The 21,487-nt window shown below is 45.0% G+C and overlaps 2 protein-coding genes across 2 annotated transcripts; both read left to right on the forward strand.

The window, feature by feature from the left end:
• The first annotated feature begins 2,547 nt into the window (after nucleotides 1–2,547).
• CCNG2 (cyclin G2) lies at nucleotides 2,548–13,168 on the forward strand. The gene is made up of 8 exons (XM_035112818.2): nucleotides 2,548–2,900; nucleotides 6,099–6,227; nucleotides 7,715–7,852; nucleotides 8,473–8,723; nucleotides 9,107–9,185; nucleotides 9,612–9,710; nucleotides 10,450–10,655; nucleotides 11,674–13,168. Exons 2-8 carry the CDS (start codon nucleotides 6,099–6,101, stop codon nucleotides 11,801–11,803), a joined length of 1,032 nt encoding a protein of 343 aa, XP_034968709.2. The 5' UTR covers nucleotides 2,548–2,900; the 3' UTR covers nucleotides 11,804–13,168.
• Nucleotides 13,169–15,160: 1,992 nt separating this feature from the next.
• Nucleotides 15,161–20,987, forward strand: PIGM (phosphatidylinositol glycan anchor biosynthesis class M). The gene is made up of 2 exons (XM_035112817.2): nucleotides 15,161–15,263; nucleotides 17,819–20,987. The coding sequence occupies exon 2, from the start codon at nucleotides 17,951–17,953 to the stop codon at nucleotides 19,232–19,234; it is 1,284 nt and encodes a 427-aa protein (XP_034968708.2). The 5' UTR covers nucleotides 15,161–15,263; nucleotides 17,819–17,950; the 3' UTR covers nucleotides 19,235–20,987.
• The last annotated feature ends 500 nt before the right edge of the window (nucleotides 20,988–21,487 follow it).

The raw sequence follows: 21,487 nt of genomic DNA on the forward strand, positions 1-21,487 counted from the left end.
ACCCTGTTGCGCGGATTCAAACTGTCAACCTTCTGATCAGCAAACCAAAGAGGCTCAGTTGTTTAGATCAGTGCTCCCCAACCTTTTTATCGCCGTGGACCAGTCAACGTTTGGTAATTTTACTGCGGCCCGCTGAGGGGGGGACGGGACATTGATTGTTTATATTTTATTTAGATTGTTTTGATTTAATAATTTTAATTTAATTGTATTTAATGTTCCTTGGGCGGCCCGGTACCAATTGATCCACGGACCGGTACCGGTCCATGGCCCGGGGGGTTGATGACCACTGGTTTAGATCACAGCACCATGAAGGAAGAGAGGGGACATTGCCCCATCAGGCCACAATCTCCATATCACTGCATCAAACTCTGCCCTTAATATATGACTGTTTACTCTCCACAGTATCTGTCTATAAAAAAAGTTGGCTAGAAATTAGTTTACATAACTAAATAATTGTCCATTAAATAATTCCCACCCAGCCCCTATATGTAAGGCCCTTCAGGGCCATTTCCCAACAGGAGAGGTATCTGCCCAAAGAGTGAGAAGCAATGCTTCTCATCATCCTGGTTTGTGACAGCTGTTTCCACTCTTCCTGGCTCAACCCTGCACTCATGAAAAGGACATGTAGCTCCATTGCAAGCTAACCCTCTAAATGAGGTTGCTTGGCCGTCCCTAGTACCAATGTATTCCTCTGCTCTGTTCCATATTTCCATTGCTGGTATGTTGTAAGCCAAAAATGGCTACAGGTACACATCAGCACCTTTGAGCTATTATTTTCATAGCTAAATATTGCTTTGATGTTTCAACTTCCAAATGCCCCCAGCAAAAAAGGTCTCACACCCCCAAATTATGTTAGGCTGACTTAATTAATTTGCCCAAATTATGTTAGGCTGACTTGATTAAGTGCCCCAACACCCCTGAACTGAACTTGCGTCATTGTAATCATGCTTTACAACTATTGCTGCTTTCGGTATTATGCAAAAAAAAAAAACCAGCTTGGTGACCATCGGGAACATGATACTCCTGTGGTTTGTTTTAAAATAATCCATGTAATACCAGCCTGCAATTTAGCAGCTAAACAACAGAAGGATTAGAGCCACCCAAAATATTCTCTGTAAATACTGTGTTGCTTGTAAAAATAACATTGTTTATCCCTAAAACACACCATAGCCCCGAAAAACCTGTAGAAGCTAATGGTTTCCAAAACATTTACCTTTAGAACTAAAAATGTCCAGCCTTGACGGCCTTTGTTTAAAAGCATGAAGTTGCACTAGAAAATTCCATCTTGCAACTGTCCTGTGACCAAAACCTATTGTTTGTCCTTATTAAAACTGATGTTCTGTTGTGGTTTTTTTTATGTATATATACTTTCTGTGTGTTTTAAATACAGGTAGGTAGCCGTGTTGGTCTGCCCTCGAAACAAAATAAAAATGAAATAGAAAAATTCATTCCAGTAGCACCTTAGAGACTAACTAAGCTTGTCATTGGTATGAGCTTTCGTGTGCATGCACAATTCTTCAGATGTGTGTTTTAAATTATGGCTGTAAAAAAATTTTTTAGCAATAATTCCGTCGTTTTTTCTGTCTTTGTAAACCACTGAGGTTCTCCCCACACACACTATTTTTACAAAAACAAATATAAATGGAGTTGGGAGTTCACCTCTGGAGACCTTGGTACAATTTAAACAAACAAACAAACAAACAAACAAACAAGGTTTGGGGTTGAAGAATGCCCTCTGGAGACCTTGACTCTGAAAAGGCTGCAGCTGAGCAAGAGGTGAAGCTGCGCCCCTCCATTTTCTTCTGCCCAGCCCCCACCCCCAAAAAATGACAGTTGGGAAATGGCAGTTGGGGCAGCAGAGCGCTTCTCTCCCCTCCCCCACGTCATCCTCCGTCTCGCCGTAGAATCAGCTGGAGGAGGAAAACAAAAAAGAACCCCGAGGGAGGGAGAGGCCAAAGGTCTCTCTCCTCATTGGCTGATCTTGACAGCGAACTGCCGTCACCTCCCACCAGTCACCTTCTCTGAACCACAAAACATTCGAGACCAGGATGGCCGGCGCAAAAACAAAAAAAGAGGCCCGCCCCCGCGTCCAATCACCGTTCTGCAGCCGGCGACCAATCAGCAAGCAGTCTTTTGGGCGGACTTTTCAAAACTATGGTTTTCCTCCCACCCCCACCTTTGTCCCTTTAAAAGGAGCGATACGTCCCAAGACATGGAGTGTTCTTCCGCCTCTCGTTTCAGAGCCAAAGGAAAAGCAAAAAGGCAATCATTTGCGCTGTTGTAGGAAGCATTCCCGCCGTTCCCCAAATCGCTACTGGCGTTCGATGAGGTATTCCATTAGGGGGGGCGGGCGGAAAATGAGAAAACGAGAGGGTTTATCTTTTGCCGTCGGTGCCCCCCTCCCCTTCCTTCTACAGAGACCGTATCGCCGCCGCCGCGGCTACGAATCCTTCCGCCCAAAGCAACTCGAGAGAAACAAAACAAGGAGGAGAGCGGGGCGGACGGTCACGTGATGGAAAGAGGGGCGGGGCCCGGGGCTCTTCGGTTCTTTTGCGAGCGGACTCCATTTTGATGTGGGTCTGACTGAGGCGCCTCCGGCTCGGCTGCCCCACGGAGGTCTCCGGGGCTTGGGGAGCGGGAGGCGATGGTGTCGTTGCTGCTTTCACGCTGACGCCGCGCCGGGAAGGACGGGGGAAGGTCGGGGCTTGGAGTGGGCGGAGGGCGGCTGGATGGGTCGGTGAGGACGGGCGCCTCGGCCGTTCGCTGCTGTTGTCGCCGCCGCTGGCGGGGGCGGCTGAGAGGACAACCGCCGGCCGCCTCCCATCGCTCCAGCCCCCGGCCTCCCTCCTCCGTCCCTTCCGGGGTCCCGGGAAGACAAGAAGCGGCGCCCCTGAGGAGAGGTATGTCCAGCCGAGAGATGTAAAAATGGGGGGGGGGGTGTTAAGCCTTTTGAAGCATCGCTTTCTTCCTTTAAAAGCGTCCCTATAAACTGCTTCATATTCCGAAAATCGGCTGAGCAAGGAGTGCTCCCCGAAACCCACGAAATATATATCATTAGAACAAGTCTGGGTATTTGCCAAAAAGAACCCCCTCCCCAACAAACGTTTAAAAGCTTCTGTGTCCTGCCTATTTTGATAGTACGTTCGGGGTGATTGTGCATTACACCCCCGATCTATCGATTGTGTTTATTTTTAGGGTGGTTTTTTTTAAGTACATGAAAAGACACGAAAAAGACTTAACAGGCTATGTATTTATGTCTGGTGATAGTTTCAGATTCTATATCATATAGGCAGTTCATATTAATCAAAGTATTAGTCGTCCGTCCCGTCCCCCCAAAAAAGGAAGAAAAAGGCAGGGCCATGAAAACAATTGCAAAAGCAAGTAGTGGAAGAAAAAGTCAGAATGCCAGGAAGAGGAAATAATTGGCCAAAGGCCTTTTTGTGCACCCTTGTCCTCATCAGTTTCTTAAAACAGTACAGTACTACTGTATTGAGGGGGGTGGGGTGGAGGATGCAGCTTTTTCGGAGATACATTTTTATTTAATGTGTCCTACTGTGGGGGGGGATTTGTGTGTTTACGGTTTGCTTTCTTTGTTGCTATGTGAGCTACTCTCTAATTTACAAAGTTAAATCTGTGCTGGGAGAGGGAAGGGTGATTTTGAAGGGGCGTTGTGGGTGTCCTGTGAAAAACAGATTTTAAGAGAGTTGAACCAATTGTTTATTTACTTATTACAATTATTTGTACCCCTCTGCCTGCTGCTCATTCAGTCTAGTAAGCCTTGGTGCAAAATAAGGCAAGCCAGTAATATCCATATGAAGGGGAGGAGCTGATAGGGAGTGGAGCGGAGTGATTTTTTTTGGGGGGGGGGTTGTTTGTGAGGAGACAAGGCTCATGAGAGGCGAGCCCCATTGAAAGCTTTTGTCTGCCACAGATCCCGGAAGAGTTTTAATGGGAAACGTAAGTTTTAGAAAGGGTTGGGGGAGGCTGACAGGGGTGTAACTTTGCTTAAGAGGGTGAGGTGGCCTGTGGGGTGAAAGGATTTTTGGGTAATGGAAAGCGATTGGTAATTGGGAGGGCAGAGCCCCCCCCCCCAACCTTAGGTAGGACTGCTGGCTTGGAGAGACTCTTGATGGTATGGGTTGCAAGGGATCGGTGGGAATGGAGCCAAACCCTATTGCTGTGTGTTTGGAAAGAGTTTGCTTGAACTCGTCACTAAGGCTATTTGGAGGTGAACAGAGGACACTAGAAAGTATTTTGCAATAACTGTCCAGGCTTTGATAGCTGGGAGGAGGCACGTAGAGCTGGACAAGTGTGTCATGGGTTGGGGGAAGGCCCCATGTAAGTTCCCCAGAAAGGAGGAAATGGTTGCATGTGGGATAAGCAGGATGAGGTTGGGATGTGTATTTGAGGGGAATGTCTGTGGCAGTGCTGCAGGTGGGGCTTTCAAGGAAAAAAAAAGCTGAATAGAAATAGAGAAGTAGGGCAAAAAATGAGAACTGAAGGAGGTTTTGGCTGGTTTCACATCCAGCAAAGAGGATTGAAAGGGAGAGCAGTTAAAAGGGATCTCTTGTGTTTTGGGGTGCTCTTGTGCTAGATGCAGATAGTGCAGAGGAATCATTTTCAGTTTATGTCTAAAGGGCATTTTCTTAACCAAACCCCCAAGCTGTTGGTTGGTAGTGAAATCCTTTATGTGTTTCACAAGTTTTGTGTGTGAGGGTTTGGCTGAGGATGGCAACAGATGATCTAGGCCTTGGGACAAATGTTTTGATACAGGTAGTTCTCCGTCCCTCCCTCCCTCCCTGCCACCACCCACTCATCTCTGCTCCCCAGATTTCTGTTGTTGTTTCGAGGTTGAACAAAGATCCCTTTGCTTAGGGTGGAATTGAAAACAGGCTGACTCAAAGTGAGTGATTGGGTGTGTGTGTGCTTGACAGATTACCTATAAGGAATTTAAATTGTTATTTTTTCTTTTGTAACGGTCTAAGGACTAGAAACAAACAAATTAATTTGAAACCTAATAAGGAAAGGGTAGGGTGGGTTAAACCAAGGAGCCTAGGGCTTGCCGATCAGAAGGTCGGCAGTTCGAATCCCCGCGCCAACCTAGCAGTTCGAAAGCACGTCAAAGTGCAAGTAGATAAATAGGTACCGCTAAAGCGGGAAGGTGAATGGTGTTTCCGTGTGCTGCTCTGGTTCGCCAGAAGCGGCTTTGTCATGCTGGCCACATGACCTGGAAGCTGTACGCCGGCTCCCTCTGCCAATAACACGAGATGAGCGCCGCAAGCCAGAGTCAGTCACGACTGGGCCTAATGGTCAGGGGTCCCTTTACCTTTTATAAGGAAAAGGTAGTAAGGTACTGTACTGCAAAGCTCCCACTGTATTGGGATCACAGGAAAGCCAGATGGGTAAAATAAAAAAATTAGCAGGTACAATTGCAGACATTTATGCTTAAGGGGTCAGGAGAGTTTATCAGAGTGCCTTATCATTTGGGCAGCCTGCTATCATTATGCCAGGTTACTCAACTGTAAGCTGTCTTTATTATTGTGGGTCTGCTTCAGGGGGAAATATTCAGAGTTTTGTAGCCTGATGATGTTTCTTACTGGTGAGTCTGTATGTCTGTTCTGCTGCTGCCCCCTTCAGTCATTCGGAAGTTGCTTCCACTGTGTGTACGTGACAGCATTCAGCTATGCTCCACCCCACCCCCCACCCAACTCCCTATGCACTGGCCACATAGTCAAGCACTGGGTGAAAGGCCCAGGTTTTCAGCTGGAGAGAGAGGAGTGTTATATTTCTCTCTCTCTCCCATTCCATGGTTTTAGTATGATACATTGTAAACATTTTAGATAGATGGGCATGTGGGCAGTTCAGAAAAATGTGTCATCTGACATTGTCAAATTGTAAGGCTTTTTAATTGTAAGGCTTGTTATCTCCATGGACTCAACACAAGTTGGGTGAATTGAAAATACAGCATTAATTATTTGCTTCTGAGTGGTGATTATGTTGCTGTTGTAACACACATTTAACCTCTGAAATGGATGTGATTTTTCCTTCCTGAGAATGTTCATACTGTCTTTCCTTCCTCCCCTCCCCTACTTTCTAAGATGAAGGACATCGGAGTTGAAGAACAGATGAGCAGTTGGCTCTTCAGGCAGCTGAAAATCCATTTGGAGCAAGAATGGAAATACCAGCCTCGGGAAAAGGGGCTTAGCTTGATTGAGTGCACTGTTGAGGTGAGGAGAAGCTTTTCTCTGGGTCTGGGAATTAATGATATACATGATTGAGCTTCGGTTGCATGTGGGAGATTTGATAGGGAGATGACCAAAATCATAGATTATTCTTCATGTAGCTTATTAAACATATATTCAACCTTCTCTCCATGCAAGGTGGACTATTGATTCTCTTTCTTCCCCTTTTATCCTTACAACAACTCTCTGAGTTATTAGCTCTAGGTCACGCAGTGAGCTTCATGGCTGAGTGGGGATTTGGAACTTGGTCTTCCAGGTCCTAGTCCAGCACTCTAACCCCACTGGCTAGCTTGTAGTACAGTGGTACCTTGGTTTAAGAACAGCTTACGGTAGTTTATGAACAACTTTGATTAAGTTCAAATATATTAAAGGATGCCATACAGAGGAGGGAGAAAGGTTGTTTTCTGCTGCTCCAGAGAAGTGGACATGGAGCAATGGATTCAAACTACAAGAAAGAAGATTCCACCTAAACATTAGGAAGAACTTCCTGACAGTAAGAGCTGTTCGACAGTGGAATTTGCTGCCAAGAAGTGTGGTGGAGTCTCCTTCTTTGGAGGTCTTTAAGCAGAGGCTTGACAGGCATATGTCAAGAATGCTTTGATGGTGTTTCCTGCTTGGCAGGGGGTTGGACTGGATGGCCCTTGTGGTCTCTTCCAACTCTATGATTCTAAGTACGCTGCAAACCCAGAAGTAGGTGTTTTGGTTTGTGAACTTTGTTTCGCTTCCTGTTGAGTGTGTTCCATTTGTAAATTGAGTCCCCCGCTGCTATGGGAAAGCACACCTTGGTTTAAGAACAGACTTCCGGATTGGATTAAGTTCGTAAACCAAGGTACAACTGTACTGGTATTAAAAGTGCTATAGGGTGTTCAGATCACATCACATACAGTTGGCCTGATCAGATGTAGCACTCACAATGTAGAATGATCACTGTGCACTTGTTCCTTTCCTTGTACACTTGCTTTGATGAATTTATCATGCTTTGTTCAAATGACATTATAGCCAAACTGCAAAATATATACCAGTATATATTCATTTTGTGGCTTGTAGTCCAAGATTAAACCAGGACTTCTTCTGAACTGCATTTCATTTCCCCCCCGCCCCACAAAGGTACCACTTAGTTTCAAACTTAGTTTCAGAAGAAAAGAAATTGGCACATACTTCATTCTATATATTGTGTTACTTTGTAAAGAGATTTTGGGTTGTATCCAGTGAAGTTGTCCTGTTGGTGCAAAGACTTCCAGTGGTGCAATGGAACTCCCCACCCCCAAAAATCTGTTATTGACAAGCTGTTTGGCGAATCAGTGACATGTTGAGGGGAAGGGCCTTCTAGCTTCTGGACAGCTTAACTATGGAGTATTTGCCTGCAGTCACCATGAGGTTGGCTCTCACACCACATCAGAATGTATAGATCAGCTTTGAAGACATTTCTGTGCAGAGTTTGTACATATAACATTTTCATTCTTGCTACACAGAATGAAAACGCCTTATGTCCAAGACTGAGGAATGCAAAAGTTGAAGATCTCTGGAGTCTAACCAACTTCTTTGGGTTTGCCACAGAGACATTCGTCTTGGCTGTCAACATCCTAGACAGATTTTTGGCACTCATGAAGGTACATCCAGAAGGAGCAGCTGTATGAATTTTTGCACATAATAACAATATGTTTCTGTAGCCTTTGACACTTGTTTTTTACTTTAAGGCAATACAGTACGGTAATCTAGGATGATTCCATAGTGCTGCATGCAGAATTGGGGAGTTAAACTTGGACATAACGCCTTATTATAGGTGTGTGTGACAGATACAGAAAATAGCATTCCCATGTTTTCCTTGTCTTCTTCAGTTCCCTGTCTTCGTCTCTCACTTTTTTTTGCTCCAAAGCCAAATTGCAATCATATTACACTTCTTAGTGAGGTTATCTGAATCTATGTCACCATTCCAGATGACACCTAGTGAATAATACTGCTGAATTTGTAGTAAATGCCCACTACCAGCAGGAGTACTGTTACAGGCTGAACTTACTAAACCTTGTCCTGCTATTTTATAGTACGAGCCAGCTTTCTTCTACAAGGGTCTTATTGTTCAATCTAGGCAATAAGGGTATGCAGTACAACCCATACAATGCTGGATGGATTTTCAGTACCTTTTTTCATTATTTTCCCATTACACATTGCTGCTAGGTAGCTTACCATCCATGCTACAAGTTGTTCCCAACGTTCTTTTCCTTCTCCCTAGGTGAAACCTAAGCACTTGTCCTGCATTGGAGTCTGTTGCTTCCAGCTGGCTGCTCGAGTGGTTGAAGAGGAATGCAACATCCCATCCCTCCATGATGTCATCCGGATTAGCCAATGCAAATGCACTGTGTCCGACCTGAAGCGGATGGAGAAAATAATCTCAGAAAAGCTGCACTTTGACTTCAAAGCTACTACTGCCTTAACCTTTTTGCACTTGTACCATACTATTGTACTCTGTCATACCTCAGAAAGGTACGTGTGGGATCAGTCTTATTCTCTGTTGTTCAGTGGGTAGTTTGAAGCCCTCATCCGTTTGTTAGCCTTCTGGATCGTCCCTCTCCCATCGCTGCCTGTACTTTCCTGCTTGCTGTGGCTGCAGATGCTCCAGTTATTGTTTCCCAATAATATGTGCTCATGCACAGTGAGATAAGGAAATCCAGCCAAGATTGGAGAGCCCGTAGTCTCTACAAGATGAATGGGAGCGGTCAGGTGCATTGAGGGTTGTAGACTGGGAAACAGGATCAGTGCACCCGCCTTACATTTTGAGTAACACTGCAGGCATCTTAGTTGAGTTGAACTCTGCCACACTGCTAGATAACCAAGGTTTACATTTTCCAATCTTGTCCCTTGTATAGGAAAGAATTGTTGAATCTTGACAAACTGGAAGCACAACTTAAAGCTTGCAACTGCCGACTAGTCTTTTCAAAAGCAAAAGTAAGTAAATAACAGCAAAGCATAGGAGGAGTATGGGCAATATAATGAATGGCACAATTATATTTGGCCATTAAATTGGAGAGGCTGGCAAACATACAAAAGTGATAACAGCATGAAGAGTATTAAGTTGGCTTTATAATCTCAGTAGTTTGTCTTCTTGTAGTGGGTATGAGATCAGTCTTAATTTGTCATTGCCACCTCTTTCTCATGGTACACTTTGGAATGATCCCTGGGGATAAAAAGGAAATATTACTATATCATTAATGTGAAATGTAAAACAATCATTTACTTGTCTCTGTACTATGGCTTTTATGTGTTGGTGGTGGTGGGAGTAATTTTTTTTTAAGTTAAAGCAAAAGTAAGCCTGAAGTGGGTAGTTGACAGGCAAAAAATGGAATCCAGTAATGTGTGTGTGTGTACTTTCAGCCATCCATCTTGGCCTTGTGCCTTCTCTCCCTGGAAGTGCAGGCTCTGAAATCCATTGAATTGTTTGAGATGGTTCTGTATGTTCAGAAGCACTCAAAGGTAAGAGATTCAACCATTTTTGCTTTATATCACTTGGACCCAGCAATCCTAATACAGTGTGCTCCTCTGAATATGGGAATTAGTTTCCAAATGCATGATATAGGGAGATTGGGAAGGTCACATGTCTGAAAAGCTTTGAAGTAGCTTTGCAGAGGCAAGTATCAGAAGTAAAAGGACTCATAAGTGAAATACATTCTGATTTTACCCATCTAGCATCATATAATTCTATATAGGAGACATTTGTTGCAGTATGAAATTGCACATCCTTCATCTACAACCACAAGCATTCTGTAAACTGTCATTAACTGCAGTACCTCATCAGCTCACACAGTGCCAGTGGTGGAATTTCAGTTAAGTGTTCAAAGTTATATGTAAAGTCTTTGAAGATGTGGTGTGTGGCTGAATCTGCAATTGAGACTAAGTGGGGGTCTTTTAAATTACCGTTCTTAGCACAGTATGTTGGGGGAACTGTATGAGAACTAGGCCAGAAGCGAAAGTTGAGCTCAGCTGACACACATAAAGTGTTTCAGAATGCAAACACTGCAGTGTGTTTAGGCATCCGGCTATACTGGTGATGAGCTTTTCAGCACATCCCTCAGACTACAATTCCAGTTGGGTTTTTTTTGAACACAAGCCCCACACTCGGGTTATTGTGGATGAGATTACAGGCATAGTAGATTTGTAGTAGAGGTCTCTTGAATGAATACAAATAAATATGAGTGTCTTCTCTTGTTTTTAGATAAGTGACAGTGACTTGCTCTATTGGAGAGAGCTGGTTTCAAAATGCTTAGTGGATTACTCGTCTCCTGCCTGTTGCAAGCCAGACCATAAAAAACTGGTTTGGATTGTTTCAAGGCGTACTGCTCAAAATCTTCAAAACAGCTACTACAGTGTTCCTGAGTTGCCCACAATCCCAGAGGCTGGATGTATTGATGAGAGTGAGAGGTAGGTATATCCCATGGGGCGTTCTCTACTTATCTGCTCATCTTTTAAGTAATGGCAGCTCAATAAATTTAAAGGTAACTTTCTTTTGTGGCACGTGTGTAATTTAAGGTTAGATGATAACCAAGTAGTATTGGTTTGTTAGCATTTCAAATATTAGTACTACATTTACTAACTTTGTGGGTTCCAGATCCCATAAAACCAAACAGCTTGTATTGCATCAGTTGTGAGGGTGTTTACATATATTTGTGGGGAGGAATCATACCTCAGAGCACACTTCCTTTTACATGTAGAAGGGCTATTGATTCTGTAAGCAAGTGGGAAATCACTACTGCAATAGCAGTAGTACAATCTTGCCTATGTTTTCATTACTTGTTAAGCTCAAGAATTAAATGTTAATAACTTACTGCAGATTCTTTGGAGTACTATAATGTGGGTCTCTCTGACAGTAAATATTTTGAGGAGACTACAAGCACTCTGTGCTGTTTAAAGCAATGCTGCATTTTGAATTGGCCAGTTAAGCTTTGAGGCTCCAGGAGTTGGATGCTCAGTAATGAAATGCGAGACCAACGCGCGATAAGACAGTTAAGCAGCTGTGCAGACCTTGATTGACCTTATCTAAAGTGAAATAACTTATTTGAATTATAGCAGCTGACATTGCTTAGTTTAAAATTGTAGACAGTGATGAACATTTTAATCACTTGAGAAACTGATAATCAGAGTCAGGTTCTTGTTGATTTTGCACTTGGGATTCTGTACATGATGTCATTAACAGAAGCCTCACACCATGAAAGCAGAATCTATTCTTAATGCAGTTGAGTGCAGTGCCGACTGCTAGGGAATTAAAAATAAATGAGCACTCAGATGCTGCTAAGAAATATGATGCAAATAATGCAACCCAAAAGTTGAAAAAGACCCTCATAAACAGTGTCTATTTGGGGGTGGGCTTTATAAAACACTTTGTTTAAAGCACTTTTTGCTTATGTGAGCTGTATATAACTCTTTGTATTTTACCCCCTAGTGAGGACTCCTGTGAAGATATGAGCTGTGGAGAAGAAAGTCTTAGCAGTTCTCCATCAAGTGACCTGGAAAGCACTTTCTTCTTTGACCTCGAGCCAAAATCAACTCCGTGTGCTAGACTGAGCTTTTAATGCATTATAGTACTATAGGCAACAAGGATCTAAGCACCCTCTGTACCTTGACCAAGGTCTCATGCAGTACTCAAAACATACACACCACTTACTGTGGCAAAAGTCAAATGTAGCAGGGTTGATCCAACCAACGATTTAGGTCTTTATCCAGTGAGGAGCATGAACAAGTGCACACTGTGTGTTAGTAGGCTATAAGAGAGCTGTAAAGCTTGATGTGTGCTTGAATGCCTTGCTGAAATTAGAGGTTGAATACGGGGAACTATTTTTGGGATGGGCTGAGTTGCAAAGAAGTGTATGCTTGTTTCTGTTTGGACTGAAGTACTTTTAACCAAAACTTTAGTTGTGCATTCTTTTTTAAGAAAGGAGTTTCTCTCTCCTTTTTTTAAAGCTTTGTTGAATTTCAGGAAGAGTATTAAATAAGGAACATGCTTGCGTTATTTAGGGATGAATAATGTCCCCTTTTAAAGTGAAAACCAGAGGGTAATCTGGTTCAATGTGCCAGGTATATTTTAGTGTTAAAACTTCTCAAGGGTCGGCTTTCCTATCCATTATAGGAACTGAAGTGTATTCAGAAAACCTTAGTGTTAATGTGAAAAAGCAAACTATTAATTAGAAATTTTGACATTCAGTGTAAAGTCTACTTTCCCTTTTACTACTACTAACTCCTGTAGCTTTTTCCCAGTATTTTACATTGTCATAAATAATTTCTTAATCATAACACGTTTGCATGCTTAAGTGAAAGCTGTTAGCGGAAAGGCTATTTGATTATGCAGAAGTGTTGGTAAATGTGAAGTTGATGAAAGTGGTTGTAATGACACTTAATTGCTTGCCATTTTCTTTTCTTTTAAAGCACAGATTTTTATGGTTGCTTTACTTAATATTTTCAAATATATGCAAAGTGAGCAAAAGAAGAAATTTACTCCGTAGTATAATAATGTAAAAGCAATGTCATGGTAGAAATGAAGGGGCTGTGTAAGTTAGGATTTTGTAGCATTGTGTGGCCAACATGTCTAGGCTGAAGTGCAGATGTGAATGGTGATGTATGGTGTGCTCTGATTTTTATAAAGGAAAAAAAAAGTTTACAAAAATTGTGTAAAAATGTAAATTAAAATCTGTATAAAAACTTTAAAAAACAAAATAAGCTGAAAAATATTGTATTTTTACAGTGTGTATGTAACTTTCATGTATGTTGCATGTAGATATTAATTTATTGTATTCTGTATATGATATAAATACTGTACATTGAAGATTTGCCTTTTTGGTACTGCAAGCCAGAGTCAAAAGATGTTTTCTGAAAGCTATTTTCTCTCAAAGATAACTCAGATCTCTTTGCTTCAGTTCAATAAAACCAAATGCTTTTCCTAACTAAGTCTCAGCTGTGATTTTGGCAATCAGCATGGAAATATGGCTGGGAATAAGTCAGAAATACCAGGATGCCCCTTCTGGAATATGATAACTTTTTATCAGTTAGAATGCAAGTAATGGAAACAAAAAAACTTTCTTAATGGGGAAATGCACTTCCCAGAATTTGGAGTCAAACTACTAGACCCATGGAACAGATTGGCTCCCAGGACTTGGCAAAAAATGTGCAGGAACCGTACTAAGATTTCTATTTACCTATTCTATATAGAATTGTAAGTCTCATTTGTTTAAATGGAGGATATTTGGATCACCCCATGATCAAAGCCATATGATCTTATTGCTTTCAGATACTTGGGAAAAATGATTATTTACTTAACAATGTATTACCCTAACGAATCATGGCATATATATATATATATAGTCATGCTCAATTGTCTCCTATCTTGCTCACATAGAGGTTTCTAATTAACCACCCCTACAACAGAAGTGATGGGACGCGGGTGGCGCTGTGGGTTAAACCAGAGAGCCTAGGGCTATGCTGATCGGAAGGTCGGTGGTTCGAATCCCCGGGACAGGGTGAGCTCCCGTTGTTTGGTCCCTGCTCCTGCCAACCTAGCAGATCAAAAGCACGGAGTACAAGTAGATAAATAGGTACTGCTCTGGTGGGAAGGTAAACGGCGTTTCCATGCCCTGCTCTGGTTTGCCAGAAGCTGTTTAGTCATGCTGGCCACATGACCCGGAAGCTGTGTGTGGAAAAATGCTGGCTCCCTCGGCCAGTAAAGCGAGATGAACGCCGCAACCCCAGAGTCGTCCGTGACTGGACTTAATGGTCAAGGGTCCCTTTACCTTTACAACAGAAGCAACACTTTCAATTTATAAGTTAAGTAACTGGTCAAAACATTTCAGTAGAGTCAGAAACAGCCCTGTTACCACCCAGACTACCTAAGGCTTCCATGATTTTTCTGAAATCTTAGGGTGGCCAGGTGAACATTAGGGAAAAATAAGTCTTGGTCAAAAGTGCAGGACAGGAGATGTTTTTGTTCCCTGAACAGGAGGTAGGAATCTTTATTCAAAGGCCACAACGTAAATTCATGTAATTCCACACCATGATCAACTCTTGCCTGGAAACCAATGTCCCCACTGTGGAAGGACGTGTGGATCCAGAATTGGCCTCCACAGTCACTTACGGACCCATTGTTAAAACCGTGTTTATGGAAGACAATCTTACTCGGCTATGAGGGATTGCTAAAGAAGAAGAGCACCTTCCTTGCATGTTTATGCCTCAACAATGGCAACCTGCCACTGCAATAAATGGGGCAGGTGGGTGAGTGCCCCCCCCCCGCATTCATGCCCACCTTTTTCTGTTCTTGACTTGGCTGTTTGCTACACCAGAGCAGGATCCTACAATATGTGAATTAAAACAACAACAGAACACGTGCCTAATAACAATAACAAGAATGCTTATCTTTTTAGCTGCTATTTTTTTATGTTAATATTATTTCACAGGTTATAAATGCCATCCTGATTTGTTAATCACATGTGATGACTTTTACCGTAATTGTGTTTTGCTTATTTTTAGCTGCTGCTTCGCTAATGGCGTTTTATAGGTTGCAACTGTTTTATGGATGATTTGTTGTTTCGTATAATTTGTGTTGCATTTGCGATGCTCTACTATTGTTGCGGTGTTGCTATTTATTGCTCGTAAGCCGCTTAGAGAGTCGCCTGACTGAAAAGCGGCATAGAAATGCGACAAACCAAACCGACTGATAACAACAGCAATCATAAAATACGTTCCTTCTACCCAAGAATAAAAAACCCTACCTTCGCAGCGCCGAGCATGCGCCGTGCGGCAACGTGTAGCCCTGGCGCTGCCCTCACTTCCCATCTCCTGCCCGCTTCCCTTCCCCTCTCGCTCTCCAGGCGAAGCAGGACGAGAAAGGGCAGAGGCTGGGGCTTCAGTTCCGCAACTGCGCATGCGCTTCCCCGGTAGCGCCTGCTTCCTGGAGACGAGGAGCTTTGCTTTTCAAATGCTGCAAAGCAGCTTCGCGGTCGGACCTCCTTCCCCGGAGCAACCTGCGCGGCGGAGTCACCCTCACAGGTAGCCTTTCCTGCAAAGGTCCTACTCCTGCCCTGCTCGCTGCTTGAGCACCTGCCGCCCTGGGGCGAATATTCATCCCCATTATTACTTCTGCTCCCTCTCCTTCCTTGAAGGAATGGTCATATCCGGGCTAAATGCACATTAATATAAAGGTGGGCACGTGGGCACATGCAATGCACATAGCTCAGTGGCGAAGCACGTGCTTTGCCTGCATAGAGCCATAGAACTGTAGAGTTTGAAGTGACCCTAAGAATAATCTATTCCAACCCCCTGCAATGCAAGAATCTCAACTAAAGCATCCATGACAGGTGGCCACCCCACCTCCAATGCAGAAGTTTAGTAAATTCGTGAAGAGCGAATTTCTGTTAATCATTGTTTGCTGATATTGTTGGCGCGCGATCTGCTTCTGCACAGTGACAGCCCCCGCTCCTTCCTTCCTTGCCATCCGGTTCCCCCCCCCAAAAAAACACTTCCTGATTCTCTGTTCCATGTCACCACGTGTCACTGTTGCTGCTGCAACTCTGTGCTCCCAACAGCAGGGACTAGCCCTCTAGTTATTCTCAAGCAGATCCTTCTCTTTCAGCAGAAGAGGAAGGGGAGACCCTCCTCTCTACCCCACCCTGGGCCTCGCCTCCCAATTTATTCCCAGCCCCGTCCCCCAAATCCATTCAATACTCTGTCTTTCCTGTTCTTTTACTGTTTGTTGCTTCCATGCAGATGCTCCTCTCTGTGTATTGTGTGGCTCTGACTCTTTGGGAGTGTTTGCTAAAGATGATTTAGGAGTGTGCGCGCGCGCGCGCAAGGGATGTGTCTTCTCATTTGTGTGCAGGCTGTGTGTTAGAACTGTGTGTCTGATTTTTTTTCTGTGTGTGCACACGCACAAAAGGTGTGGGTTTGGAATGTGTACCTCATTCTGTGTGCGTGCATGCATGCTCTAAAGTTGCATGTAGAATGGTGCCTCTGATTCTTTGAGCTAAAAGTGTGAGTTAGGAGTGTGTCTGTGTGTGCTGGGAACGTGCCCTATTCTGTCTCTCTGTGTACATGTATGTATGTTCTAACGTCACACGTTGGAGATGTGTGTCTGATTGTGTTTATGGTTCTGCACGTCTGGTCCTGCCTGCTGTCGAAATACAGCCTCCGAGAGGTTTCCACTTAAGTAATCCGGCCCTCAGGGCGACGGAGGTTTCCCAACCTGTTCTTGCATGTAACAGAAGGTTGGGGAAAATGGCATCCCTGCCCAAGCAGCTCGCAAGACGAGACCGGCTTAGCGCCAGCTGTCAAATTGCATTACATACCGTTCTCTCAGATTCCTAGTTTCCCTGCTTCTGACTGTGTTTCCCAAGTGGCTTACAAAACAAGACAAGGAAGCTCCACTAATCAAAAGCCAGGCTTCTGCTTTAATAGTACAGCCAACTCCCCACTTGTGCACGCAACTCTGCACACTTGCGTGCAACTCCCAGGTGGCGTGGGACCCAGGTGGCGGTGGGACCCAGGTGGCGGTGGGTGGCTAAACCACTGAGCCTAGGGCTTGCTGATCAGAAGGTCGGCGGTTCGAATCCCTGTGACGGGGTGAGCTCCCGTTGCTTGGTCCCAGCTCCTGCCAACCTAGCAGTTCGAAAGCACATCAAAATGCAAGTAGATAAATAGGAACCACTATAGCAGGAAGGTAAACGACGTTTCCATGTGCTGCTCTGGTTTGCCAGAAGCGGCTTTGTCATGCTTGCCACATGACCTGGAAGCTATACGCCGGCTCCCTCGGCCAATAATGCGAGATTAGCGCGCAACCCCAGAGTCGGTCACGACTGGACCTAATGGTCAGGGGTCCCTTTACCCTTTACCGTTCTCTCAGATTCCTAGTTTCCCTGCTTCTGACTACGTTTCCCAAGTGGCTTACAAAACAAGACAAGGAAGCTCCACTAATCAAAAGCCAAGCTTCTGCTTTAATAGTACAGCCTACTCCCCACTTGTGCACGCAACTCCGCACACTTGCGCGCAACTCCGCACACAGGAGACACAGAGAAGCCAGAAGGGGAAGTGGATCCTCCACAGAGCCCAAAGGGTCTCCTTGCGAGCGACGAGGCATCTCCCCAGCGCTCCTCACTTCTGGGTTCCACTTCTGGGTTCCTGGCGCTGTGGTGTGCTCAATCACACACAAGTAGATCATGTGCTAGTGGGGAGCTGCTTGTATTATTATCATTTTAAGTTACCCTTCCTTAAAAACTGTGATGTTGCTCAACCTGGAGAAATCTGCTTTGTGGCCCAATTTTGAACCCATGCCAATGTTTTAAGTGTTCTTAAATGTTCCAAATGTTTGAAAATGGTTTTCAATTGCTTTTAGTAGGCTTTCCGCCTTATTTTAAATTGTATTGTTTTGACACTCTGGGCTCCTTTGGGAGGGATGCAAATTTAATAAACGAAGTAGCATGGCCGGCAGGCCAGAGGGTTCCTGCAGCACTGGGTAAATAAAAAAGCCCTTGTAAAATGCCAGTAACAGCTGACCTTTCTCTGCCTCTTACTGTCTCTTAAACAGGTTTTTTTTTTTGCTACTTATGCAGAGCTCTTTTGATTTGATTTGCATCTGAAGAAGTCGACAGCAAGGCAGGAGCGGCCGCGAAGGATGGCCCAAGTCTGGACCAGCAGTGGGATCTGCTTCTTGTTTTAACGCCCCCTCTCAAAGAGACCCAAATATGGCACCACAACAGACATTAAGGAAACGAATCCTTTCTGGATTCCTCAGGAAAGAACTTCTATTCAGCGCTGCTTTCACCATCAGGCTCGCTCTTGTCTTCTACGGAGTTTATCAGGACAGAACGATGCTAGTGAAATATACAGACGTCGACTATCAGGTCTTCACCGATGCCGCCAGGTATGTCACGGAAGGGAAATCTCCCTACCTGAGAGCTACTTACCGTTACACCCCGCTGCTGGCCTGGATCTTAACCCCAAATGTTCACTTGACTGATCTGTATGGAAAGATCCTTTTTGTTGCTGGGGATATGGTTGCTGCCTACCTCATCTACGAGATCCTGCTGCTCAGAGGCCTGGGGGGCAGGGAGGCCTGTGGCTGCTGTGCCTTCTGGCTTCTCAATCCCCTGCCAATGACCGTGTCCAGCCGGGGGAATGCAGAATCTCTCATCGCAAGCCTGGTGCTTGGCACCATGTACTACGTGGGGAAGAGGCGCTTGGCGACGGCGGCTGTTCTTTACGGCCTCTCCGTGCACATGAAGATTTACCCGGCGACCTACGCGTTGCCATTAGCCCTTCATTTGCAAAGCTGCGGGAACTCCGAGCGAAGACAGCCAAACGTTTCGAAGCGGAAGCTCTCTCTCGCGGGCGACTGCCTGCGGCCTTTCTTAAGGCTGTTGTCCAGTCGCGACGTCCTGATTTTCGGGACGGTGGCCGGTTCCACGTTTGCAGCCCTGGGCCTCGCATTTTACCTCCGTTACGGCTGGGAATTCCTGGAGCACACGTACCTCTACCACCTGACGCGCAGAGACATCCGCCACAACTTCTCGCCTTACTTTTACATGCTGTACCTGACGGCGGAAAGCGAGTGGAGTTTTCCGCTCGGACTTGCGGCATTCCTTCCGCAGCTCCTCCTCCTGCTGGCCATTTCCTTGGCTTATTACCAGGACCTTGTCTTCTGCTGCTTCCTGCAGACTGCAGTGTTTGTGAGCTTCAACAAAGTGTGCACGTCGCAGTATTTCCTCTGGTACCTTTGCCTCCTTCCACCTGTGCTGCCTCGCTTGAGGATGTCCTGGGCGCGGGCCGGCACGCTTCTCCTGCTGTGGCTTCTTGGGCAGGGCCTGTGGCTGGCGCCAGCCTATTTTCTGGAGTTTAAAGGGCAAAACACTTTCTTGCTCATCTGGCTAGCCGGCTTGCTCTTCCTCCTTATCAACTGCGCGATCCTCGTTCAGATCATTTCTCACTATTGTACGGCGCAGGTGACCAGGAAAGTGAAGCAGCGGTGAGGCCTGGCTCCTCACAAAGGAAAAAAAATCCTGCAGGTGGTTCTCTGAGAGGAGTTATTCATTGAGCAAGACTGGGTAACAGCAGACATTTTTTTAAAGTTTGGGGGGGTTTCTTTTTCGGTATTGTCTTTGCACCATTCTGGAAACTCTTGCCCTTTGTTTTGAGAAGGGCTAAGGCTTTAGTGATAACGCGTCCTAATTTTTGAGGTCTGCTTCTTCTGAAAAACGACTATTGGTGTGTTTTCATTTGTTACATAATAGGTTCCCGTTTCTACTACATTGCACTGTTCGGATTTTTAACGGCACAGGATCTGGAGTCTGGAGTAGGTCAGCAATAAACAAAAACACCGGTGTCAGTGAAGTTAACTCTTTATTCAGAACAGCTCAGGTCTAGTATTACAGCAACTCTTCTCTGTAGGTCTGGCCCCAACGAGGCTGTTGCAAGGACTGAAGGTCCCCCGCCTTCCCACTGCTCTCTCTGACCCCTCCTCTCCCTGGTCCTTCCTCAAGCAATCTCAAGCTCCTTCGTCTAGTCCAGGCATACCCAAACTTTGGCCCTCCAGATGTTTTGGACTACAATTCCCATCTTCCCCGACCACTGGTCCTGTTAGCTAGGGATCATGGTCTAGTCCAGACATCCCCAAACTGCGGCCCTCCAGATGTTTTGGCCTACAACTCCCATGATCCCTAGCTAAGAGGACCAATGGTTAGGGAAGATGGGGATTGTAGTCCAAAACATCTGGAGGGCCGAAGTTTGGGGATGCCTGGTCTAGTCTCTCTTTGCTCTGCCCTCTTCATTTCTCTGTGTTTTCTGGGAGATGAGTAGGGAGGGGAGGAGCTGGTTGCAGCAGGAGGGGAAGACTCCCTGGGTTCTTCAGCAGCCAGCCTCATCTCTGTCTCCTGGTCCCCTTCCTCTCCAGCCTCTGATTCTGGACTGCTCTCTGCCACAGCCTCTTCCTGCTCACTGAACCCTGTTGCGTCTTCAGCTTCCGACACCATCTCCTCCCAGTCTGCCCCCTCTTCTCCCTCTGACCATCATTGTCCAGTCGTTCCACCACCACTCCCCTGACTCTTGAGTCTTCTTCCCCTGGGGGTTCCCCAGCTGGTGCCTCCCACCATTTCTCTGCGTCCAGCACAGGTGTAATATCTGCAAGTCCAGGTGTAATATTATATTTGACCCCAAAGCGCCCACTGGACTCTCCGCTTATGAAACATCCCTTCTCTGTGTTTTGTCACTTGTGGAAAATGCAGGGGTCTTGGTCAGGCAAGAAGGGTCTTGTCAGTGTTGGCCCCCTTGCCTACGGAATGTTCTTTCTAGGGAGACACCTAGCACCATTTCTGGCAGCTTTTAGGTACCAGGCTAAGCTTTTTTCCTGTTTATCCAGGTCTTTTGTTAATTAATAATGCTGTGCTGGTGGTCATCTTTTAGACGGGTAGTTAGGACTAGATCATGGGTAGGCAACCTAAGGCCCGTGGGCCGGATGCGGCCCAATCACCTTCTAAATCCGGCCCGCAGACTCAGCGTGTTTTTACATAAGTAGAATGTGTCGTTTTATTTAAAATTCATCTCTGGGTTATTTGTGGGGCATAGGAATTCGTTCATTCCCCCCCCCAAAAAAAATATAGTCCAGCCCACCACATGGTCTGAGGGGTGGTGGACTGGCCCATGGCTGAAAAAGGTTGCTGACCCCTGGACTAGATCCTTATTTTACTGTATTGTTGGCGCTTTAATTTTTCTCTCCTCTTAATTCCCCCCCCCCCATATACTTCGTTTCATTTTTTTTGTCAAGTCGCTGACTGTAAGAAGCCACCGATGAGAATAATAATAATAATAATAATAGATGTTTATTCACATTTCCACCACATTCTTGACCTTCCGCTCTGTCAATTGGCCAGCCATGTAGCTGGCAAGTACAAAGGTTCTGATGTTGCTGTTGCAAGTGTTTAACCTCTGCCTGGTTGCATTGCTAAGCACACCCAAGAAACCTCAGTAGGTCAAAGAGCCTTCTGGGTCAATGGAGTAAATTCTCTGGAAAATTAAACTAAAGTAATTACAGGGAGTTTCCAAGCGATTGTTTTAGGTTTCTTCATTCTCTCTCTTCTGTAGAAGTTCTTGAATTTCCTGCATCCCACAATAGCAGCCGTTGCTGCAATAACATAATTGCTCTGGAAAGCAAATCGTTATGAGCCCCTGAGCTGAAGCTATTCTTGTGATGGTTGATTTTGAAATTGATTCCTTTTTTTGCTTTTGTT

The sequence above is a fragment of the Zootoca vivipara genome, chromosome 9 (genome assembly GCF_963506605.1).
Source record: "Zootoca vivipara chromosome 9, rZooViv1.1, whole genome shotgun sequence".
NCBI lineage: Eukaryota > Metazoa > Chordata > Lepidosauria > Squamata > Lacertidae > Zootoca > Zootoca vivipara.